This window comes from Salvelinus namaycush, chromosome 1 (assembly GCF_016432855.1).
Source record: "Salvelinus namaycush isolate Seneca chromosome 1, SaNama_1.0, whole genome shotgun sequence".
In the NCBI taxonomy this organism is placed as follows: Eukaryota; Metazoa; Chordata; class Actinopteri; order Salmoniformes; family Salmonidae; genus Salvelinus; species Salvelinus namaycush.
This window is the reverse complement of record NC_052307.1, coordinates 76,700,620-76,720,545: the sequence shown is the minus strand read 5'-3', so window position 1 is coordinate 76,720,545 and position 19,926 is coordinate 76,700,620. Positions and strand designations below refer to the sequence as shown.

Genomic DNA, 19,926 nt, shown 5'->3' with positions numbered 1-19,926 from the left:
TTTAAAGGATGACCTGCGTCTCTGCTCTGCCATGCAACGTCAGGGCCATTGAGCACAGTGTGCAGAGGGAGAGATGGCACGATGCTACGACGCTGGCAATAGTTCTGTCGTCGTGGCAACACCACGGGGTCAGGGTCATAAGCAGTGGCCCCTGGGAGGGTCTGTCTTATAAAGATGACATCAGATTAGTGTGCCCTAGTGTGGAAGTAAACGCTTGGCCACTTCCCTAGTCTTCATGGAGGGTGGACACAGCAGCATCCTCTGATCTAGCAGACTGGTCATAAGGTAGGATCTTGCGTTGGGGGTTGAGGATAATAGAGACGTTAAGCTACTTCAGTTGATGATGGTAGTCATTGGTAGTCATTTTCAGACCCTTTTTCCTTTTCTTTATGAATAACTCATGAATTATTCAGGGGTTGTGTTTACACATGGCGACCCATGCATGCCGTGAGTCCATAATACCTTCTGGTATTTGTACTAAAACATTTTCCATGTCAAATGTATTAAAGAAATCGACAGGCAAAAGAATCCCCTCAGGCGCTGTGTTCCAGCTGTCATGCCTCTGTAGTTCCAAAATAGCTGACTATTTTTTTCATCCTGTGGCTTTATAGTAAATGTATTAGCTGCACTACCACACCTTTTAATGTTCTGCTATTTACCTGCTGACTAGACTAGCCAATCTTACTCCACCCCCTCTGCCTTCCTCCATGTCCTGAAGTTACCTCAATGTTGTGATACGACGCTAACAACAAATGTATTTGTGAGAGCATTCAGGACAGACAAAAAGAGGCCTGGACTTCCCTCCCCCCAGGTCGGTCAGGGAGATGAGAAAACCCTTGCATGTGCAATTTTACTTTACTTCCAGCCGATAGTCAATGTTCAGCAAGAATTAAAAGGAATACCCAGCCATAGAGCTAAGGGGAGAAAGGCTGTGTGCCTGGGTCCACTCCAGGTCAGGGATCTGCCTGAATATTTAATTATAGAAGCCCAGAGTGGCACATCTTTAATTCTCAGCAACAATGAGCAGGGAGTCAAACAACAAGTCGTAGCAATTTGGGATTTGGAATGTGTTGCGTGTGGAGCCATTCTCTTTCTCCGTTCATCACACAAAGGGAGAGGGAGGCAAGCTGCTACAGGCAAGGGGAGTAGAGGCACCTCCGGGAGGGGGCCTTCACCCTTCATCCCCACAGGACAAATTACTGTATACCTGGGAGACGCTTGCCCTCCTCTTCCTCCTCTCAATTTTACACCTTAACCCTGACTCTTCTCATCTCTTCTTTCTCCTACTGTCTGTCTGTCTGTCTGTCTGTCTGTCTGTCTGTCTGTCTGTCTGTCTGTCTGTCTGTCTGTCTGTCTGTCTGTCTGTCTGTCTGTCTGTCTGTCTGTCTATCTGTCTGTCTCTGGATGAGTGCCATGTGTCAGCTCATCTCCATAAAGAGATACAGAAGGACAAGACACTATCTCAGGATAGTATGTCTGGACATTAATACTGTACTGTTTCTGGTGCTATCACATTCCACAATATGCAGTATGTTTAAACTGACATCTAAGCTGTACATAATCCTTTGAGTGATTGATGAGTACAGTGAGAGAGTGAGGGGGTCAGTGAGTGCCTAGGTAGAGTACTGTGTTACTGCAGCAGGCAGTTCCCTCAGCAGATTCTTCCATAGTGATTACAGCCAGAGAAGTCAAGACACTTTCATGTTGAAAAGCTGTTTACATTCCAGTGCTCCTTTACTCATATCTATTGTTGAACAGGCATGCTGCCTTGGAGTTGAACACAGAACACTCCCCAAGGCTTGGCTCCATTTACAAGGTGACATAGAGTACTGTACGTCATCTGCCTTGGCCTTACTGACTACACTTTTATTTGATGCCGTATGGAGACTGGAATATGTGTATTGTAAGGATCCTATGATAACTGGGGCAGTGAAAATGAGCATTACTGACATAAAATACATTGCAAGTAAATGTATGCAATATATAACCATAATAAATGTGGGATAGAATATATTGGGAAAGGTCCTTCATCAATAAGATGACCCATGCTGTTAAAATGAACCTGTGTCTGTGAGGAGGAGAACTGCATGTACATAACATTGAGAAGTAGACAGAGAACAGGACAGACAGAGACACAGGAAGAAACAACAGAGAGAGAAAGAGAGGAGCATACCTGGCTTGTAAGAGATTCCTGGTGGGAAGAGAAAGCCCTGCTGGGCTGCGGCGGCTGCTGCCAGGGTTCGTTGGTCGTGTGGAAAAATAGGGATCATGAGCGGAGGCATGTGACCCTGGACCTGCTGAACAGAGAGAGAAGCTGAGATCAGACAGAGGCCTAGCTGAGCTGCAGACACAGAGCAGCACACTGAGGCAGGCAGGCAGGCAGGGGGAGAGGAGAGGAGAGGGGAGCACAGAGCAGATCACAGCCTGGCCTAACACGTCCTGACAGGGGGCTCTGCGGCTCTGACGGCCCTCGTGTGCTCACACAATACCTGGCCCGGCCGCGTCTGTTCCTAATCCCCCCAACACTATTTCACATAGGAACATCAAAGGACCCTGCTGCACGCGCATTGTAACCCCCCCCCCCCCCCCCCCCCCCCCCGCCCCGCCTAGAGGGTATGACACGTGGGAGGCAAAGGACGGGATTTGAGGTTACATTATGTATTTGAGCACCTGTAGAGGGCTGTGTGGTGTGTATGGTGTGTGTACGGCGTGTGTACGGTGAGTGGGATGACTGATGGTGACAGATACAGACTGGTATGGGAATGGATCAACAAAATGTCCCCAGTCTGTTCGCTGTAGTGTCGGTGGTGTGGTGAGATGGGAGGTTGAACCATAACGCTTCATAGGGACATGTATAAACAGACAGGGACACTCTCACACAAACAACCTGCTGCCCTGACTGACAGGGAAGATGAACTCAGATATACAGCCTCTATCTCATACTTTTGGAGGATCATTTCTACAGACGATAAAAGCCCAGGCGATCCGGTAATTTACAGCAACCGGCTTTCAGCCGCTGTCTGTTTGTGATATTTCATCTTAACGTCCAGAGCCATGCCCTGCCCCCCACATATCCTACACTGCCTCTCAAAGTGTCTAAACTATTTCAGTCTGACATTATTAACCTTCACTGTCCACACTGAAGCTGACTCTCGCTGTGTGTGTGTGTGCGTGTGTCTGTTTGTTTGTGTAAGTGTTTGTGTGTGTGTAAGTCTGTTTGTTTGTGTAAGTGTTTTTGTGTGTGTGTGTGTGTGTGTGTGTGTGTGTGTGTGTGTGTGTGTGTGTGTGTGTGTGTGTGTGTGTGTGTGTGTGTGTGTGTGTGTGTGTGTGTTGTTAATGTCTCTTAGAGGCAGTGTAGTGTGTGGGGGGGGCTTCAGAATGAGACACATGCTGAGAGCTGAAGCAGAGCCCAATCTGACTGTGATCCTCTGCTTCCTGCCTGCCGGTGATAGGGAGCAGCCAGGCTGTGTTGGGCCTGCGAGGGTTAATCTAGCACCGGGCCAGCCCACCTCAGGGGAACCCGCCTGGAAAACGGGTTAATAAAGGTCAGCCCCCAAAATAAACACTTTACAGAATGTTTCTCCATTCATCCCTCTTTAAAATCAACTCGCAATAAAACGGGTCTGGGTGCAATTACTCCCGCAGCATTGGGGCATGAAATCAACCTGCTTTGAGCAACGACTTTTCCCCCACGTTCTAGCTGAGGTCTGCTTATGATCTCTGTCTGCTCCCCCTGTGTGCCCTGATCTGGTGCAGCAGGGCCCGTTCCCCACCGCTTTATATCCTCAGGACCACTCTATCGATCTGGCCAGAGGTGCAGAGGTACACTGAAAACTAAATAAATAACACTTTCTGTCTACGGAGCTTTTCAACAAAGTGCAAGTACAGAAAGTACATTAGAAAAGGAGTGGAGAAGCATGTCATTTCCATTTTTCTTTCCTATAATCTGAAAAGTATTTCCGTAAAATGTGCTGCGGCTGGAGAAAAGTCAATGACCTGGGAGACTGGTGGAAATTACCTTAAATAATAAATAAAACATTTGTGGGATTGGTGTTCCAGGTTTCTAGGCAGAGGGGATGAAAGATGGCCCTTGGCCCCACATGTATAGAACATATGGAAAAATGCAATAATTAATGTCCCAACATGAGTTAGAGCCAGCGACAGGTGAAGGGGTACACTGGGGAACAGGGCCTGCCCTGTGTTGGAGTGTTCGTTCTATAAAACCAGATGAAGTATGTACTGCACTCACAGTGCAGAGAAAGACTCTCTCCCTCCCGGTATGTCAGTCTACCCTCAGGAAGGCTATTAAGGTCAGTCACATACATAATTGCAATTAACCTTACTCGCATTAAACTAACAAAACGAATCAGGCTAAAGCCAGGGTGTTACACTGAAACAGCTGCTCCAAATGTGCAATGTAAGTGGAACTATTATTGTAATAAGCTGAATACACTGAGCTTCACAGATTCAACACATTTAATCATAATTCTATTACTCCATAGCTATGAGCGGCTTATATCACTGATAAATATTTATCTTAACTATTCCCTGTCATCATTGTTTCAAACAGTAATATCATCAGTTTAGTTGTTTAATGAAATCAAACGTTTGTTCATACAAAAGACTGAAATAAATGTGTTTAGGCATGTCGACATTAATTACTGTAGAGATCACTCTAGGAGCAGAAGGAGATTCTGTTCAGATATCTGACGCCATATAATTGGAATCGGAGTGAAAATCTATATCAAGAAAATACAGTGTCAATCAGACAATAGCTAAACTCATCAAATATCCTGAATGTTGCCTACAAACAAAGCTGTAAATGAAAAGGGAAATCTCTCCAGTGACAGCACTGTGTTTTTAATGAATAGATATCACAATAAAGAGATTTACCCAGGAAAGAGGAAATGTAAATGTGTATCGGGGAAAATAAGTGCATTGGGTTTGAATGGTTGTGATTTACAGTAATGAGCACTGTGCATTAAACTTTCATTTACTCTGCTAATGTCAGAGAAAGGGAAATCAAATCTGGAGAAGCTTCAAAGGGCCAGCTAATAGTGGAAGTCTAGCCTTCAGCCTGTCAATTAACACATGGCACGGTAGTTCAGCAGACAATGTATTTATCAATTTACACATTATCACTCTCGTTTTCCATTGACTGGAAACAACCGTCAAAAAAGCATCAGAAGAATGCCAGTTATGAGAATACATTGTTGATAAATTACAGATCAGCTCCCAGACAAAAGACTTCCATTTCAGTGTGTGTGTGTGTGTGTCTGTGTGTGTGTCTGTGTGTGTGTGTGTGTGTGTGTGTGTGTGTGTGTGTGTGTGTGTGTGTGTGTGTGTGTGTGTGTGTGTGTGTGTGTGTCAGTTTCTCCACACTTTGTGGCAACACCCAGACCCTGAAAGAGTTACCCTCAAGTTCATTAACCTATCAGCTGGGCGCCCAAAATATTTCTATTGCCAGGATGATCTTGAGGAGTCTGATAGAATGAAGTGGAGCAGATGTGAGCAGAGCACCTGGGCCGCGTCCTCCCCACTCATTGTTACGCTAGCACTGCTCCCTCTTTGTCTTAGCACTGCTAAGCACTGGATAATACCATTTCACGCCATCTGCCCCAAAGCTTCATTAAAGATACATGAATGGGCTATCTTATGAGGAACAGGTGCTATTGTTAGTCCCAGAAGACTCGGCACTGAGGATCGGACTCGGAATACTTGAGGAAGAGCATCTGTAGTGATCAGTCAGACAGATAGTTGGCTGGGGCTGCTCCCTCTGCCAGCACACGCACCAACAGAGGTTTCCAGGGGTGAGAGAGGCCTCTCAACCGCCTTGCAACATGTATCATCAATTCAGATGACCTGATGAAGTCTGTACCAGTACAGAGTGCAATCTGTTTCACTCTCAACGATGTGTTGGCATAATGAGAAATGGCACTAACTCTCAGTTTTAATTAGATTTAACACTGTGAACAAGATAAATAAATAGAATTTAAAAAATAACTCAAAAATATCTGTGAATATAATAAAAGATGACTGAAAATAAAGTGTGTAAAACCAGCTTGAGTATACAGTGAGATTCATTCTAACTGAATCAATGTCATTAGTGGAAGCATTGACATCAGCACTACAGTGTTGTAATGGTGTACAGCAGTAGCTAATCCCGGGGTCAGCCAGTGCAGAGAGCAGAGCCAGCCAAAGGCCTGGGATTGACCATGATCAGATTACCATTAGACACACTCAGAGTAAGAGACAGGGCAGACATGAGAGAGAGCACTGCTCTTCTCTCCTATCACACACACACACACACACACACACACACACACACACACACACACACACACACACACACACACACACACACACACACACACACACACACACACACACACACACACACACACACACAGGTGCAAATGGAGATGTACAAGCCATTATTGTGATCAATAGGGCCCTTGTCAGCACCTATGCTCCTCACTGTCTGTAGCGGTCTTTAAACAGGGCCCAGGAGACACCCTGCAGCACTACCGACCCAGCACAGCAGGCCACCCGCACCCCCAAACACTAACACAGTCTGATCCTCACCAAGCGTCACTGGGATGCTGTCCTCTTCCCCTTTTTAAAGGGGGAGGGGAGTTGTTTTAACATGTCCAAATTCCCTCAATGTTGACAAGATGAGACAGAAGACAGAAAAGGAAAGAAAAAAAAGTGTGATTTTGTCTCACTGTGTTTTAAAAGTTTGGAGCTGCTGAGAAGCACAGTGGGAGTCTCAGGTGAAATGTCTAAGCGGTAGCTGACTGACACCCTCTGACGTGCTACCCAGATGTGTTTGGAGGAATATCAAACCTGTATGTGAGGTTTCATCTTTATTCATTTGATTTCAAGAGAGTCACCCAGAGTATATCAGTCTAATAACATGACTTGTGCAGTGTTACATTATAAAGCTAAATAGACAATTAGGTAAAACATTTGCTAGAAATCACAAACAGGGAGTCTAAATGTGCTTATTAAACGTACACTATTTCTGCCAGCCGTTCTGCCACAATTCCAGCAACCCCACTTTTCACATCTTACCTGAGGAGTTAGAAAATACATTGGGTTGATATAATTTGACCCAGAGAGGAATGGCTCCAGCTGTTACTGTAAGTGCTGATAGTTGACACGGCGTTCCCCCTACTTTCTACTGAGTCACACACCAAACGCCTGCGAGTGGAAAGCACCTTAGGAGCTAAAGTGATCTACAGGAAGCTGGCAGCCCTGGCTTCATCCCCACAGAAAGCACTGTAACTGACACCAGACGGCCATGTGAACTCAACACCCGGCCTGCTTCTGTGCTACTGTGCTGATGCTGCTGCTGCTGCGGAGAGAGAGAGAGAGAGAGAGAGGGCTGGGCGAGTGCTTTCTGGAGCCCAACCAGGAGGAAAATCACTGAATGGAACCACTAATGTGCTCTAGAGTCTGTGCATTACTTTGTTCTAGAGAGGTCAATTCATAAAACAATCCCAGAGATCCCCAAGCACACATTACTCCCACATCACAGGTCATTTATCAGTTAACCGCACTCCTCCAGTGTGACCGCACTACAGCTTTACGCACTAATCCAACACAGGCTCTGACACACACAGAGGCACGGGCACCCACACATGTACACACACACAGGCACATGCACACTCACAAAGACACAATGTGACAGCACAAAAGGGTGCGCACACACGCACACACCCACCCACCCACACACACACATAGTCCAGTGTAGTTGTGTTATCAGAGTCCCAGACATTGTGCTCTGTTTGGTGTGTGATGGTAATCAGGCCAGTGGATCGATAGCGCTGAGCCAGACTTTGATCCCTCAGCCTTGTGGCTAGCTGGTATTAAGGCCAGGTCTCCACCTCCCTCCTCTCCACCTGCCTCCCAGACTAGAGAACATTGTTCCCTCTGAAATGTGATCCCAATCTACTACAGAGGTACAGGTCAGCAACAAAAGGTCCTTGTCCTGGACATGACTGTGACCCATCTCCCCCTCCCTCGGACCCTTAGACCTCACATTTAGCCAGCAGGAAAAAGATTAACATCGTCTGCCAAAGGACACAAGTCATTCTCTATTCTGCTGGAGAGGCGTCTGAGCAAGAGCCTGACTAATAATACGTGTACGCTACGCCGCTGCTCTTTGACAATAGGGACTGTCTGGAGGGTAGGGGAGGGGGGTAGTGTCCACTCTCCCTCCAGTCTATCTGCAGCAGAGAGCAGGGTAAGGTGCAGAGGAATCCGACACTGGGGTGAGGTCGGGCCGTCTGGGGAATAACCAATAGATGACTTCTTGTTCCACTAATTCCTTACACAGTAAAACAAGCTCTCTTGGAAGGGAGCCATTCCAATATGTCTATATTAAGTCTGCTGCTGTTAAAAAGCAGGGCAGACAGCACCCTCCAGCCCAGCCCCCTCCCTCCCCCTGACTTCCCCTGGTTCCAGGCTGGCTCAAGAACTCTGCACTGACTGGAGGCTGCTGTACTCTACTGTACTGTATGCCACACTGGAAACCATTCATACAGTATGTCAGTACACTAAAGGTTATACCTAAACAATTATAGGACATTTAGAAGTGTGATGTTTAGGTTATGATAGAAAAAGTAATATGAGACTGTCCAACCATAATGCTGAAGATAAGAATAGAATATGATGCAGCATACCAGTATGTTGGTGAATGTTACTGATGTTCAGAGTAGAATATGATGCAGCATACCAGTATGTTGGTGAATGTTACTGATGTTCAGAGTAGAATATGATGCAGCATACCAGTATGTTGGTGAATGTTACTGATGTTCAGAATAGAATATGATGCAGCATACCAGTATGTTGGTGAATGTTACTGATGTTCAGAATAGAATATGATGCAGCATACCAGTATGTTGGTGAATGTTACTGATGTTCAGAATAGAATATGATGCAGCATACCAGTATGTTGGTGAATGTTACTGATGTTCAGAATAGAATATGATGCAGCATACCAGTATGTTGGTGAATGTTACTGATGTTCAGAATAGAATATGATGCAGCATACCAGTATGTTGGTGAATGTTACTGATGTTCAGAATAGAATATGATGCAGCATACCAGTATGTTGGTGAATGTTACTGATGTTCAGAATAGAATATGATGCAGCATACCAGTATGTTGGTGAATGTTACTGATGTTCAGAATAGAATATGATGCAGCATACCAGTATGTTGGTGAATGTTACTGATGTTCAGAATAGAATATGATGCAGCATACCAGTATGTTGGTGAATGTTACTGATGTTCAGAATAGAATATGATGCAGCATACCAGTATGTTGGTGAATGTTACTGATGTTCAGAATAGAATATGATGCAGCATACCAGTATGTTGGTGAATGTTACTGATGTTCAGAATAGAATATGATGCAGCATACCAGTATGTTGGTGAATGTTACTGATGTTCAGAATAGAATATGATGCAGCATACCAGTATGTTGGTGAATGTTACTGATGTTCAGAATAGAATATGATGCAGCATACCAGTATGTTGGTGAATGTTACTGATGTTCAGAATAGAATATGATGCAGCATACCAGTATGTTGGTGAATGTTACTGATGTTCAGAATAGAATATGATGCAGCATACCAGTATGTTGGTGAATGTTACTGATGTTCAGAATAGAATATGATGCAGCATACCAGTATGTTGGTGAATGTTACTGATGTTCAGAATAGAATATGATGCAGCATACCAGTATGTTGGTGAATGTTACTGATGTTCAGAATAGAATATGATGCAGCATACCAGTATGTTGGTGAATGTTACTGATGTTCAGAATAGAATATGATGCAGCATACCAGTATGTTGGTGAATGTTACTGATGTTCAGAATAGAATATGATGCAGCATACCAGTATGTTGGTGAATGTTACTGATGTTCAGTAAATTGGTTGAAGCATTAACATGTTAAGAGTACAAAGCAGAAGAATGAAGCTACTCCCCTGAGAATAGACGTGATCAATGTAGATTCAACAGAAATTCTGTACTTTAATGCAAATTCTTGAGTCTCAAATACCTTAAATGTAATTTAAGTTTGTAAATATTTAAAGTAATTTGATTTGTATTGAATATAAAATATCAAAGATAGGCCTTGGGGTTGAAATGTTATGTACAAAAGCTGCTTTCATGATACTCTCTCTCTCGCACACACAGGTGCACACACACAAGTATACACCCACACTATCCCCTCTCCCAAATAAATGTCCTACTATTCCAGAACCACATTCTTACATTACTACCACCTCTACAGTGTTACATTTCCAGAAAACATGAGATCTGTGTGGATGTTTTTTGTTAGGCACACAATGAAATAGAAGGGAAAAAATCATATTCTGGCATGGTCTGGTCATGAAATTCAAAAGGTTTGCAGTAAACTGGTCAAACCCATGGGGACTCCCTCAAACAGCATGGATAATGACAGGAAAGATGCAAACAGACATAAACAAACCCACAAGTGAGTCTGGGCCTGGCATCATTATCCTGCGTATACATCCCACCTCTATGGGATTGGGAATAAGCAGAATGCCTCTGACCCTCACTGCAGGGGGGCGGGTCGAGTTGTAAAAGAGGTCGGACACGGCCTAGTCAGAGAGCCCACAATAACCATGGTGAACAGGCTGGGGGGATGTGAGGAATAGAAGGGTATGAACATGTGAAGCGTAGGAGAAAATGTGGAAAACTATTGGCATATGCCTGTGAAATCCTCCAATCCCTCAACATACTGTTAGGAAAGGCCAATCTCTGAGGGGCAGAAACACATGCTCTCCACATAGCATTTTGTGTTGAATTATTTCTCTTCTGATACTTTTCATGTGTAAATCATCCCTTGTAAAAATATACTTCTGATGTACAGTAATTTTTCTGACATTTTCTCATGTAATTCGGGTTTATTTAAAACCAACATATGATTTATATTTTTATTTTAAACATTTACTGTTTCTGTGAAGATAAAAGAACACAAAACAATTCTAACAACCTCACCATTGTGGAGACTGGGTGGGAGACTGGAGTGAGTTAATAAGAGACTGCAGTGTGTCTGGTGGTGGGACAGAGAGCTGGCTGGCTGGCTGGCGTTGGACCACCCCTAATCTAATAATGGCATTGTCCACACGGCGGCTGGCTGGCCTCTGGGCTGGAGGCTGGTCAAGAGGGGGCTGGAGGAGCAGGGGAGGACTTCCCCTTCTTCCTGTCCTTTCCTCTGCTCCCTCCGCTCTGCACATAGACTGAGCCTCTGTCTTCACAATTGCCTCCCAGCTGCTGGGGCTTGGGAAAACAACAGAGTGGGCTCTGTTGTCCGGCAGAAAGCACGATTGTTGCGAGGGACCACTTTATTACAGGCATATGAGTGTGCTGAGACTTTAAAACGCGCTCAAATGTCATGTGCACACCGAGTGACGGGCAAGAATAATTCTGGAGAAAAAAAATACCTAAAAAAACAAAACAATTCTGTGTCTGAATAACGGTGCAGGACAGAACGGGCCATTCATTGTGTTCCATAGGGAATGGACTCTCCTCCGCCCAAAAACAAAAAGGGTATTTTTTTGCTGCCATGGGCTGAATGCTTTGCTTTGCCACCAAGAAAACACGGGCCCCCTTTCTCCCTGCCGGCTGGCCGCACACACTAGATCCTATTAATGCAGCCCTCTCCCTGTGAGTGTGCCCACTGTGGAGGCCGAGGGCTGCGCAGAGCCAACGCAAAGACAAAACAGTTTGCTCAACATTAGCAGGGAAAACACTGGCCGAGCGGAGAGGGAGAGGAAACTAAGTCAACTTCACACTGGAGGATGTGTTCTCCGTCAACTGATATTTTCCTTCAGAGCACGGGGTCCAATGAGTGCCAAGTATAAGGCGACTGGCCACCTCCATCCAGGAAAGGATTATGGGGAGCAATAGAGTTGTAAACAGGTGCTTTATAATGATATTCAGAGGTCATAGAGTACGGCCTTATGTATCATAGCTACAGTTGGCCTCGTTTCACTATCAATAATGAGCTGTAAAGTGCTCCTGTTAGGGTTATGAAGTGTATTTAACAGTACTGTCTTATCACAGGGCTCACTAGGTTCCCTAATGCCTGATGAGATGCACTACAGCTCCAGTGATCTGCTGTCTTGTGTTGATTACTGTTATCACTAGCATTGAGCTACTATGAGAGGCTGCAGGGTCCTGGCATAAATTACTAAATCCCAGTGCTTGTTTGGAATCCCCTCAGGTGACTAATTTAAGGCAGACACTCAGGTGTGACTTTACACATTACAACTGTTCATGTGACAGCCCTTGTCAAGATTCAGGCAGTTCATTAACGCAGCCTAAACAGGCGAGGTGTGGGAACACAAAGACGCTGCGCTGCCCTGCTGATAATTACAAGACCGCTAGGAGATGTTGTGTCATTAACATTAATAATGGAGGCGTGTTTATGTACATGCTTACATCACCAACAAAGACATGTGTGTTCCTAGCATATGTTCACCACACAAATGTGCCTTTGTGTGCCAGGCAGGCAGCCTCTATGAACCCATCACATCGTGTAAGTACTGGGGATGTGTATCTTTCAACGTTTACACTCTCTACAGTTTGCCATTCACAAGCTAGGGCCCAGTGTCAGAGGAAATGGAGCCTAATGCAATAATAAGTCCATTCAATATCCCCACTCTCTGTGTGTACCTTAACCCTGACCTAACGAAGAAAAGGAAGCCGGAAGAGTCTTTCAGCGGCAAGGCAGATGTACGTCGACAAAACCTACAGAACGAATCGTCCCAGATAGCCTGCGCTGTTTATATTCATAATGTGTGAATTTGTTTTAACAGGCCAGCGACATTACTAGTCTTGCTGTTCGTCCACTTAGCTTAATTTCCAAACCATCACAGCCATTGCTGAGGTTGTATCTATTAAGCCCTTTTTGTGCATCATTAAGTTTTAACAGGGGTGCGAAAGCTTTATTGTTCAAATTGCACACGACTTTATTTAACGTCAGCATTTCTTCTGCTTCCCGACAAGAAGTCACATTTCATAACTAATTAAATTGATCCCTCCCCCCGCCCAACACAGGCCACTAAATGGAATTATTTGCATCCAAGTGTCAATATATTAAATCACAGGGGCTAATGAGTTGGGTCAACGCTTTCTTTTATCTCTAGTCTTGCATGTGCACATCTTCATCAGCTAACAGTCTCCTTTAACTGGTGGGCAAGCATGTTATGTAGGGCTGGATCTATAGAGCTATCTCCCTCCCTGGGCTCAAGCCAAGCTGATATGATGAGACCGTTAGGGCCCCCGAATAATCCCACTACTGCCAGCCTAGCTAACACCGTCTGGAAACACGCTATCACTCCCTGCTCTATTATTCTCTTGCTATAATGCTAGTAGTTGATCTGGCTGGGCTAATTGGGGAACTTACACATTCCCTTTAACAATGTCTATTTTGGTGCGTTTTGCCAATGCATTAATAAGAGACTCTTAGAAGATAATTTGCGCCCTGGAAAACAACAGAAACATCTGAGAGGCATAAATTAGGAGCCATTATCTTTGTTCAATTAGCAGCCACCCTTGTGTTTATCTAAAGTTCATTTGAAATGATTCCTCATTATATGGTAGCAGTGTGCTTTGTTCTCGCTAAAATGTTAACCAAATAAAATGTTGGGTGCAATTACCGTTAATTGGATTACAAGGGCAAAGCATATTGTGTGTAGACTACAGTACAGTACAGGCTCCTGAGTGGCGCAGCGGTCTAAGGGACTGCCTCTCAGTGCAAGAGGTATCATCACAGACCCTGGTTCGATCCCAGACTGTATCACAATTGGCCATGATCGGGAGTTCCATATGGCGGTGCACAATTGGCCCAGCGTCGTCCGGGTTGGGGGAGGGTATGGCCGGGGCTAGGTTGTCATGGTAAATAAGAATTGTTCTTAACTGACTTGCCTAGTTAAAGGTTAAATAAAACATCAATAAAAATACAGTGAGCCAGTAAATTGTGGGAATTACTGTATTGGCTTGTGTCACATGATCTTTAGATAGGGTGTGACAGGCAAGGAACCTTATTACAATGACTGTAAATAATGAAAACCGAGCAGGAGCCAGAGTGACCTTTAAAGACTATGGCACTGGGCAGAAATGGACCACTTGGGCTGGGGGTGGATATCTACAAACTGTAGTCAATGACTCCCACTCTTGCATTTGCCCTGATAATCTCCTGTATGTTCCACTATAGGTTATAAGTCAAAACCGACTCATGTTCAAGGAATGTGTGTGTGACTCAGAGACACACAAATAGGAGAGCCGCACAGTGCTGCAGTAGGACTGGAGCGGCTCACCTGCACACTGACTAGCATAGCAGCAGTAGCACCTTACAGACCGACCGACCGGCCGGGACAGACAGACAGACAGACAGACAGACAGACAGACAGACAGACAGACAGACAGACAGACAGACAGACAGACAGACAGACAGACAGACAGACAGACAGACAGACAGACAGACAGACAGACAGACAGACAGACAGACAGACAGACAGACAGACAGAGGCATCTCTCTGTGCCCATATAGAGGGGAGAGGGATTGTTGCCTTCATTCAAAAACCAATGTGTATGACACAAAGGGCTCTGTGTTTAATTAGGAGGTCCCTATTGCCTGGGCAGACAGGACCCGCTTTTATAGAGCTTCCCCTGTGAATTCTATCAGCGCTTTGCAACACTGGGACATGGAGCTGCATCCTGAAAATCTCTAAACAGGCTGCTATTCTTTCTAATGTGTTCATGTGGGATTTCAAAAACAGACTCAGAGAGACAGCGTAAGACTGGTAGGTTAATAAAAGCAAATGATGTATTCAGGAATTGGTGGCGTAGTCTGTTCATCAATGATAATGGTGAGGAAGAAAAAAGATGATTAAATTACAGCTCAATGAGTATTTGCATGTAATGGAATGAATTCTACCTTGAGACAGACACACGTGTGTAACTTCAACTGTATGCCAATTTGAGCCTTTAAAAGCATACACTGTCAAAAAAAGGTTTGATTGTGTAAAGGAAGATTTTGTGTCAACCAGGGAATTTATTGAAAGTTCCCTAGTCATACCTTCAAAATATATATCAAGTGAGAAAGGAAGCTGCTACTGATAAACCCTCTATTAGGGCCCTGGCCTGTCTAGCCCCTGGGCCCTGGACCCCGGACCCCTGGGCCTGTCATGCTTCTTCAAGCTCTACTGCTGTTAAATGACCACAGCAGAGGGAGGGAGGGAGGCCGGCTCTACGGCCCTGGGGATCCTGTCCTGCACATATGAGAGGAATCAGGCCCTCACTAGCTCTTGAGCAGGGTCATATGTCTGTCTGTCTGTCTGTCTGTCTGTCTGTCTGTCTGTCTGTCTGTCTGTCTGTCTGTCTGTCTGTCTGTCTGTCTGTCTGTCTGTCTGTCTGTCTGTCTGTCTGTCTGTCTGTCTGTCTGTCTGTCTGTCTGTCTGTCTGTCTGTCTGTCTGTCTGTCTGTCTGTCTGTCTGTCTGTCTGTCTGTCTGTCAGCCAGCCAGCCAGCCAGGCCCCTGAGAGTAGAGCTTCTCTTCAGGCTCTCTTTACACCTTCTCTATGTTAACACTTACCTATAACACACTGATAAACACACAAACCCATAGGATACACACACACATACACACACAAATACAAGCACGGACATATAAACATATAAAGACACCCACACACAGTACACAAGTTCTACAGTATGTGTGAGTTGTTGTGTTGTGGTGTTGCTGTGCTTTATAGGAGTGTGTCTGCCTGGCAGGCTAGGATGTGGAGGTGGTTAGCTAGCCCTTGTGTAATTAAATAGTATCTTTAATCTGGGAACTGTCTGCAGCTATTATCATTTAACCCTTAGATGTCCCCTGCTGTTCCTCCACACCATTTAAAACCACATGTGAGGAAACCTTTTCCACTTTGAAGTGAGGGCTGACAACAAGGCACTGGTCTTTTCTCTTTTAACTAAGGCAATGGAACTTCTTTAAAGCCAAACAACAAGTACCAGCACACTCTGTGCTCTTGGTAGATGCTATGGGGGGCAAAATATTATGGGGAGGAAATAATTATGTCTGTATTACATTAGAGATTTTTTTGTAACTTGTGTATTTTTGTAGTAACATAAATAAATGTAATATTTAAATAGCCTTAAGTCCAAAATAGCTTCAAATAGAACACAGATCTAAGAACAATAATTCTCTATATAAAGTGAATCTACAATAGGCATCATTCCCAGCCAGAGGGATAAATAGAGATGAATAAAGTGTAGAGTGACTCAAAATGAGTGGATCAGTGGACGGTATAAGTCCTGGGAGGGGTGTGGATGTAGCCACCCTGTACAGGCTGGAGGGCTTGGTGTAGAGGGGGGTGGGAGATTGGGGGAGAGGGGATTGGGAGATTGGTGGAGAGGGGGTTGGGGGATTGGGGGAGAGGGGGTTGGGAGATTGGGGGAAAGGGGGTTGGGAGATTGGTTGAGAGGGGGTTGGGAGATTGGGGGAGAGGGGGTTGGGAGGTGGAGGAGTAGGGGTTGACAGCGGAAGTCACGTGGAGGTCCTTCACAGGAGCAGGAGGAGGAAAAGCAGCTCTGCGCTAGATAAGTAGAACCAGACCTGGCCAATGACGAGAGTGTTTAAGGCTGCTGGATTAAAAGAGTGAACCAACAATGGTCTCCATAGAAACTCATATCAGTGGGATCTTTATATCATTGCTAAACATACGGTACAACAATGCCAGCTCAGAGTTATAATTATAAACATAGGTAATAAAGTATGGATTGTTATTGTGTTATTGTGAATGTGAGGACAGACAGACACATTGTAATTGACCTAACAGGGTTTTTCTGATTAAAAGCATCCCCCCATTTCATCTGGGAAGCTCCATTCTTTAACCTGCACCGTGTGAAGATAAATTTCAGCCTTTCAGGGAATATTTATTATCTTGCGTATGTGTGTGTCACTTCGTCTCACACCGTACCAGCCCCATTTTTCAGGAATGCATGGACTGTTGCCATCCCAATGCGCAGGAGATACACGGCAGCTCAGAAGCCTCGTGAGAGAGCAGGAATTTCCACCTGGCCTGGATCTGTGTGAGAGCTCTGAGGGCAGAAGGATCGCGGGGCTGTTGGGGATGGGGCCTGGGGGCTGGAGGGCTGGGGCATGGGCAATGACAGCTAACTGTTACTGTAGCCAGAGAGCTGCACTCCATCACAGCATGGCAAGGCAGCCCCCCCCCCCCCCCCAAACCTCTCTGACCCCCACCTGTCATCACAATCTCCCAGTCAGTTGGCCCCTGTGGGCAGGGAGCAGACCTCCAATCACTACCCCCAATATACTGACCTAGAGTCTGGAGTTGTCACTGGTTTGGATGAAATACAGCCATTAGAGAAACTAATAAAAATTCCTCCAATCCATGGTGATTATCTCTATATAAAAATATCCTCTTCACAGAAACATGTGTTCGGCCAACAACAGCAGTCACCACCATTTTATTAAGTCATTTCATAGACTGCTACCCATGCTGCTAACATATGGCTGTGCTGCCATTCACTCCTATATAATTACAGAAAGCCATATGTAAGACTCAGCCTGGGCTCTGACGTTAAAATAAAACCGTATTTGTTGCTATTGGGGAGGAATAAAAAGTGGGTGTGATTGTCAAGGAGACAGCCCCCAACAGTCCAATCGAATGCCGGTCGATGTGGCTGATTGATGCAGATGCAGGCAGAACAGAACAGGCAGAACAGAGCTCTGCTTAGCGTCAGTTTCTGCCTTTCTGTCTTCTTAACTCACTGGCTTTCCATGGCCGCATTCACACAGCTTTGATGACTCTGTTATGTAAGAAACACATGCTCTGTTACGGATCAGATTTACTTCAACATTTTGCTTTAATTGTCACAAGCCTCTAGTTGATTCCCTAATTGTGTTTATCAAGTTTAATACTTGATTCACATAACAGTAATCCTCTCCCTGAGCGGAATTAGTTTAACAACAACAAGGGACGACTAGAGGGGAAAAAACGAGAGTTTGGAAAATAAACACAGAGCCTTGAGCTTTAAACTTCTGATAAGCCCCTAACACCGTAATCAAAACATCTGCTATCTTAAAACAAGTGACATTGTAATCCCGAAGGACAAAGAATCAATCTCTCTCCCTCCTCTAAGTAGAACTAGATGAAAAGAGAGAGAAGGCCATTCAAAAGGAGACTCGATTAAATTGGAGCGTGCCTCGTTCCAGACCGCTCTGCCTGTTTCTGCACACCCCTCCCTAACTCCCTCACTCCATCCTTTCCTCCCTCCCTTTCTCCCTCCCCTCCCTACCCCTCAAAGAAAACCCCTGAAAGTGCATGGCATGCCAGGGAGGGTGTCCAGTTTACGGTCCTGGTGGTTTTATTTGGACTCCTCCGGTCCGGTTTACAGTCCCCACTGATGTGATCAGTTACATCATCAATACAGCACCAGAATCTGAAGCGCTTTCCCCTGGAGCCAAACTACAAGCACTTTGATGGTGAAGAGGAGGATCTCTAGTAAAGCCCACTGTTCTCCATACTAACAGCAGGGTAACCCAATCCCCCAGTGCTGTTTTACTACTGCTAAAAGTCTGCAACACGCAGGCTGGAAGATTGTTTAGAGTACTAATTCACTCAAAGCTGTTGTATATTAAGAGGACGGGGGCATTTTTAAGAGCAGAAAACAGAGTGCCGACGAGGTGCCTCGCTACCTCGCCCCGGCCTGCCTCATCCCCCCCCCTCATCCCTTTGGTTGGCCATCTTTACGAGCAGCCAGACCAGCCCCACAGAGGACAGAGTAAAACTGGGTCACGAGGGGAGAAAATGTAATGAAGTAAGCATTAAAGGACTTGCGGTAGGATAAACAAAATGTCTAACATGATCAAACTGATTTGAAGTTGTTGTGAGATTAATTTATGCTTGATAAGGGCCTGGTGAGGGTTGTAAACAAGCAGATAGACTGAGGGGAGTGCAGCAGATGGTGTAAATATGTGTCTCTTTTGTTTAATTGTAGATATAGTGGTGTTTCATCAGGACAGATCACAGGGACAGAGTCTGGGGAAGGCTGCCTTGGCTGGAGACACAGATCTTTACATCTAGGGGCCTCTCTATCTGTTTGAAATAGATCCATACACTTTCAGTACCTCCCCAAGTGTGGTGGAAGAGATATAACACCCTCATCCCTGAACTGCTCATCAAGGGGAATTTCCAGGTAGCACATTAGTCTTTAACCACAGCATGAAAGAGTGGAGTGTGGACCTGTCAAAGTATGATGTGTTGTGGTGATGTGTGAGTGAGCACAGGAGTAAAGAGTCCTTATTAAGGGGACTTGGTCCCAGGGCATAGGGTGCTCTATTCTAGAATGTATACTAGTGAAGGTACTGTGCTAGAGAGCAGAGTGAGATCTTCTTTGGTGGATTGATGGGGAGTCATTTCTCACAAACACACTGGACAGTGACAGCAGCACCAGAGAGGCCAACTCTCTGGCTTCTCCAGCAGAAGCAGACATTGACAGTGGGGCCTTTCTCTTGGGAAGTGCACTTGAAAGAGGGATGTTTATGGCCCAGTACTAAATCCTGCTTTTGTGCTTAATGCCGTGTAAATCCAAGGGGTTTGCTTTGCTGCTATGCCTCCACACATCACAGGGACTGGGGACTGGGGAGAGCCCTGGAGGAGTGGAGAGGGAAGGGGGTGAAGAGGGGATCTATAGCCCCCTCCACCATTCAACTGGGACCCTTACAAAGTACGCCTACTACAGGAGGGACAGATTCTCAGCAAGGGAAAACATGTTTACTTCAAAGTATGGAACTGATAATGAAGCCATTTGTGATGGTAAATTGAGGAGAATTATGTTTTAATGATCCTCCTCAGAACA

At 45.2% G+C, this 19,926-nt stretch overlaps 1 protein-coding gene across 1 annotated transcript in view; it reads right to left on the bottom strand.

Annotated features, from left to right (window-relative positions):
• The window catches only part of LOC120049221 (transcription factor SOX-6-like), a 202,846-nt gene that overhangs the window by 51,837 nt on the left and 131,083 nt on the right, over positions 1 to 19,926 (bottom strand). The window contains exon 9 of the mRNA XM_038995460.1: positions 2,174 to 2,294. Within this exon, the coding sequence (XP_038851388.1) occupies positions 2,174 to 2,294 (121 nt within the window). The remainder of the gene's footprint in view (positions 1 to 2,173; positions 2,295 to 19,926) is intronic.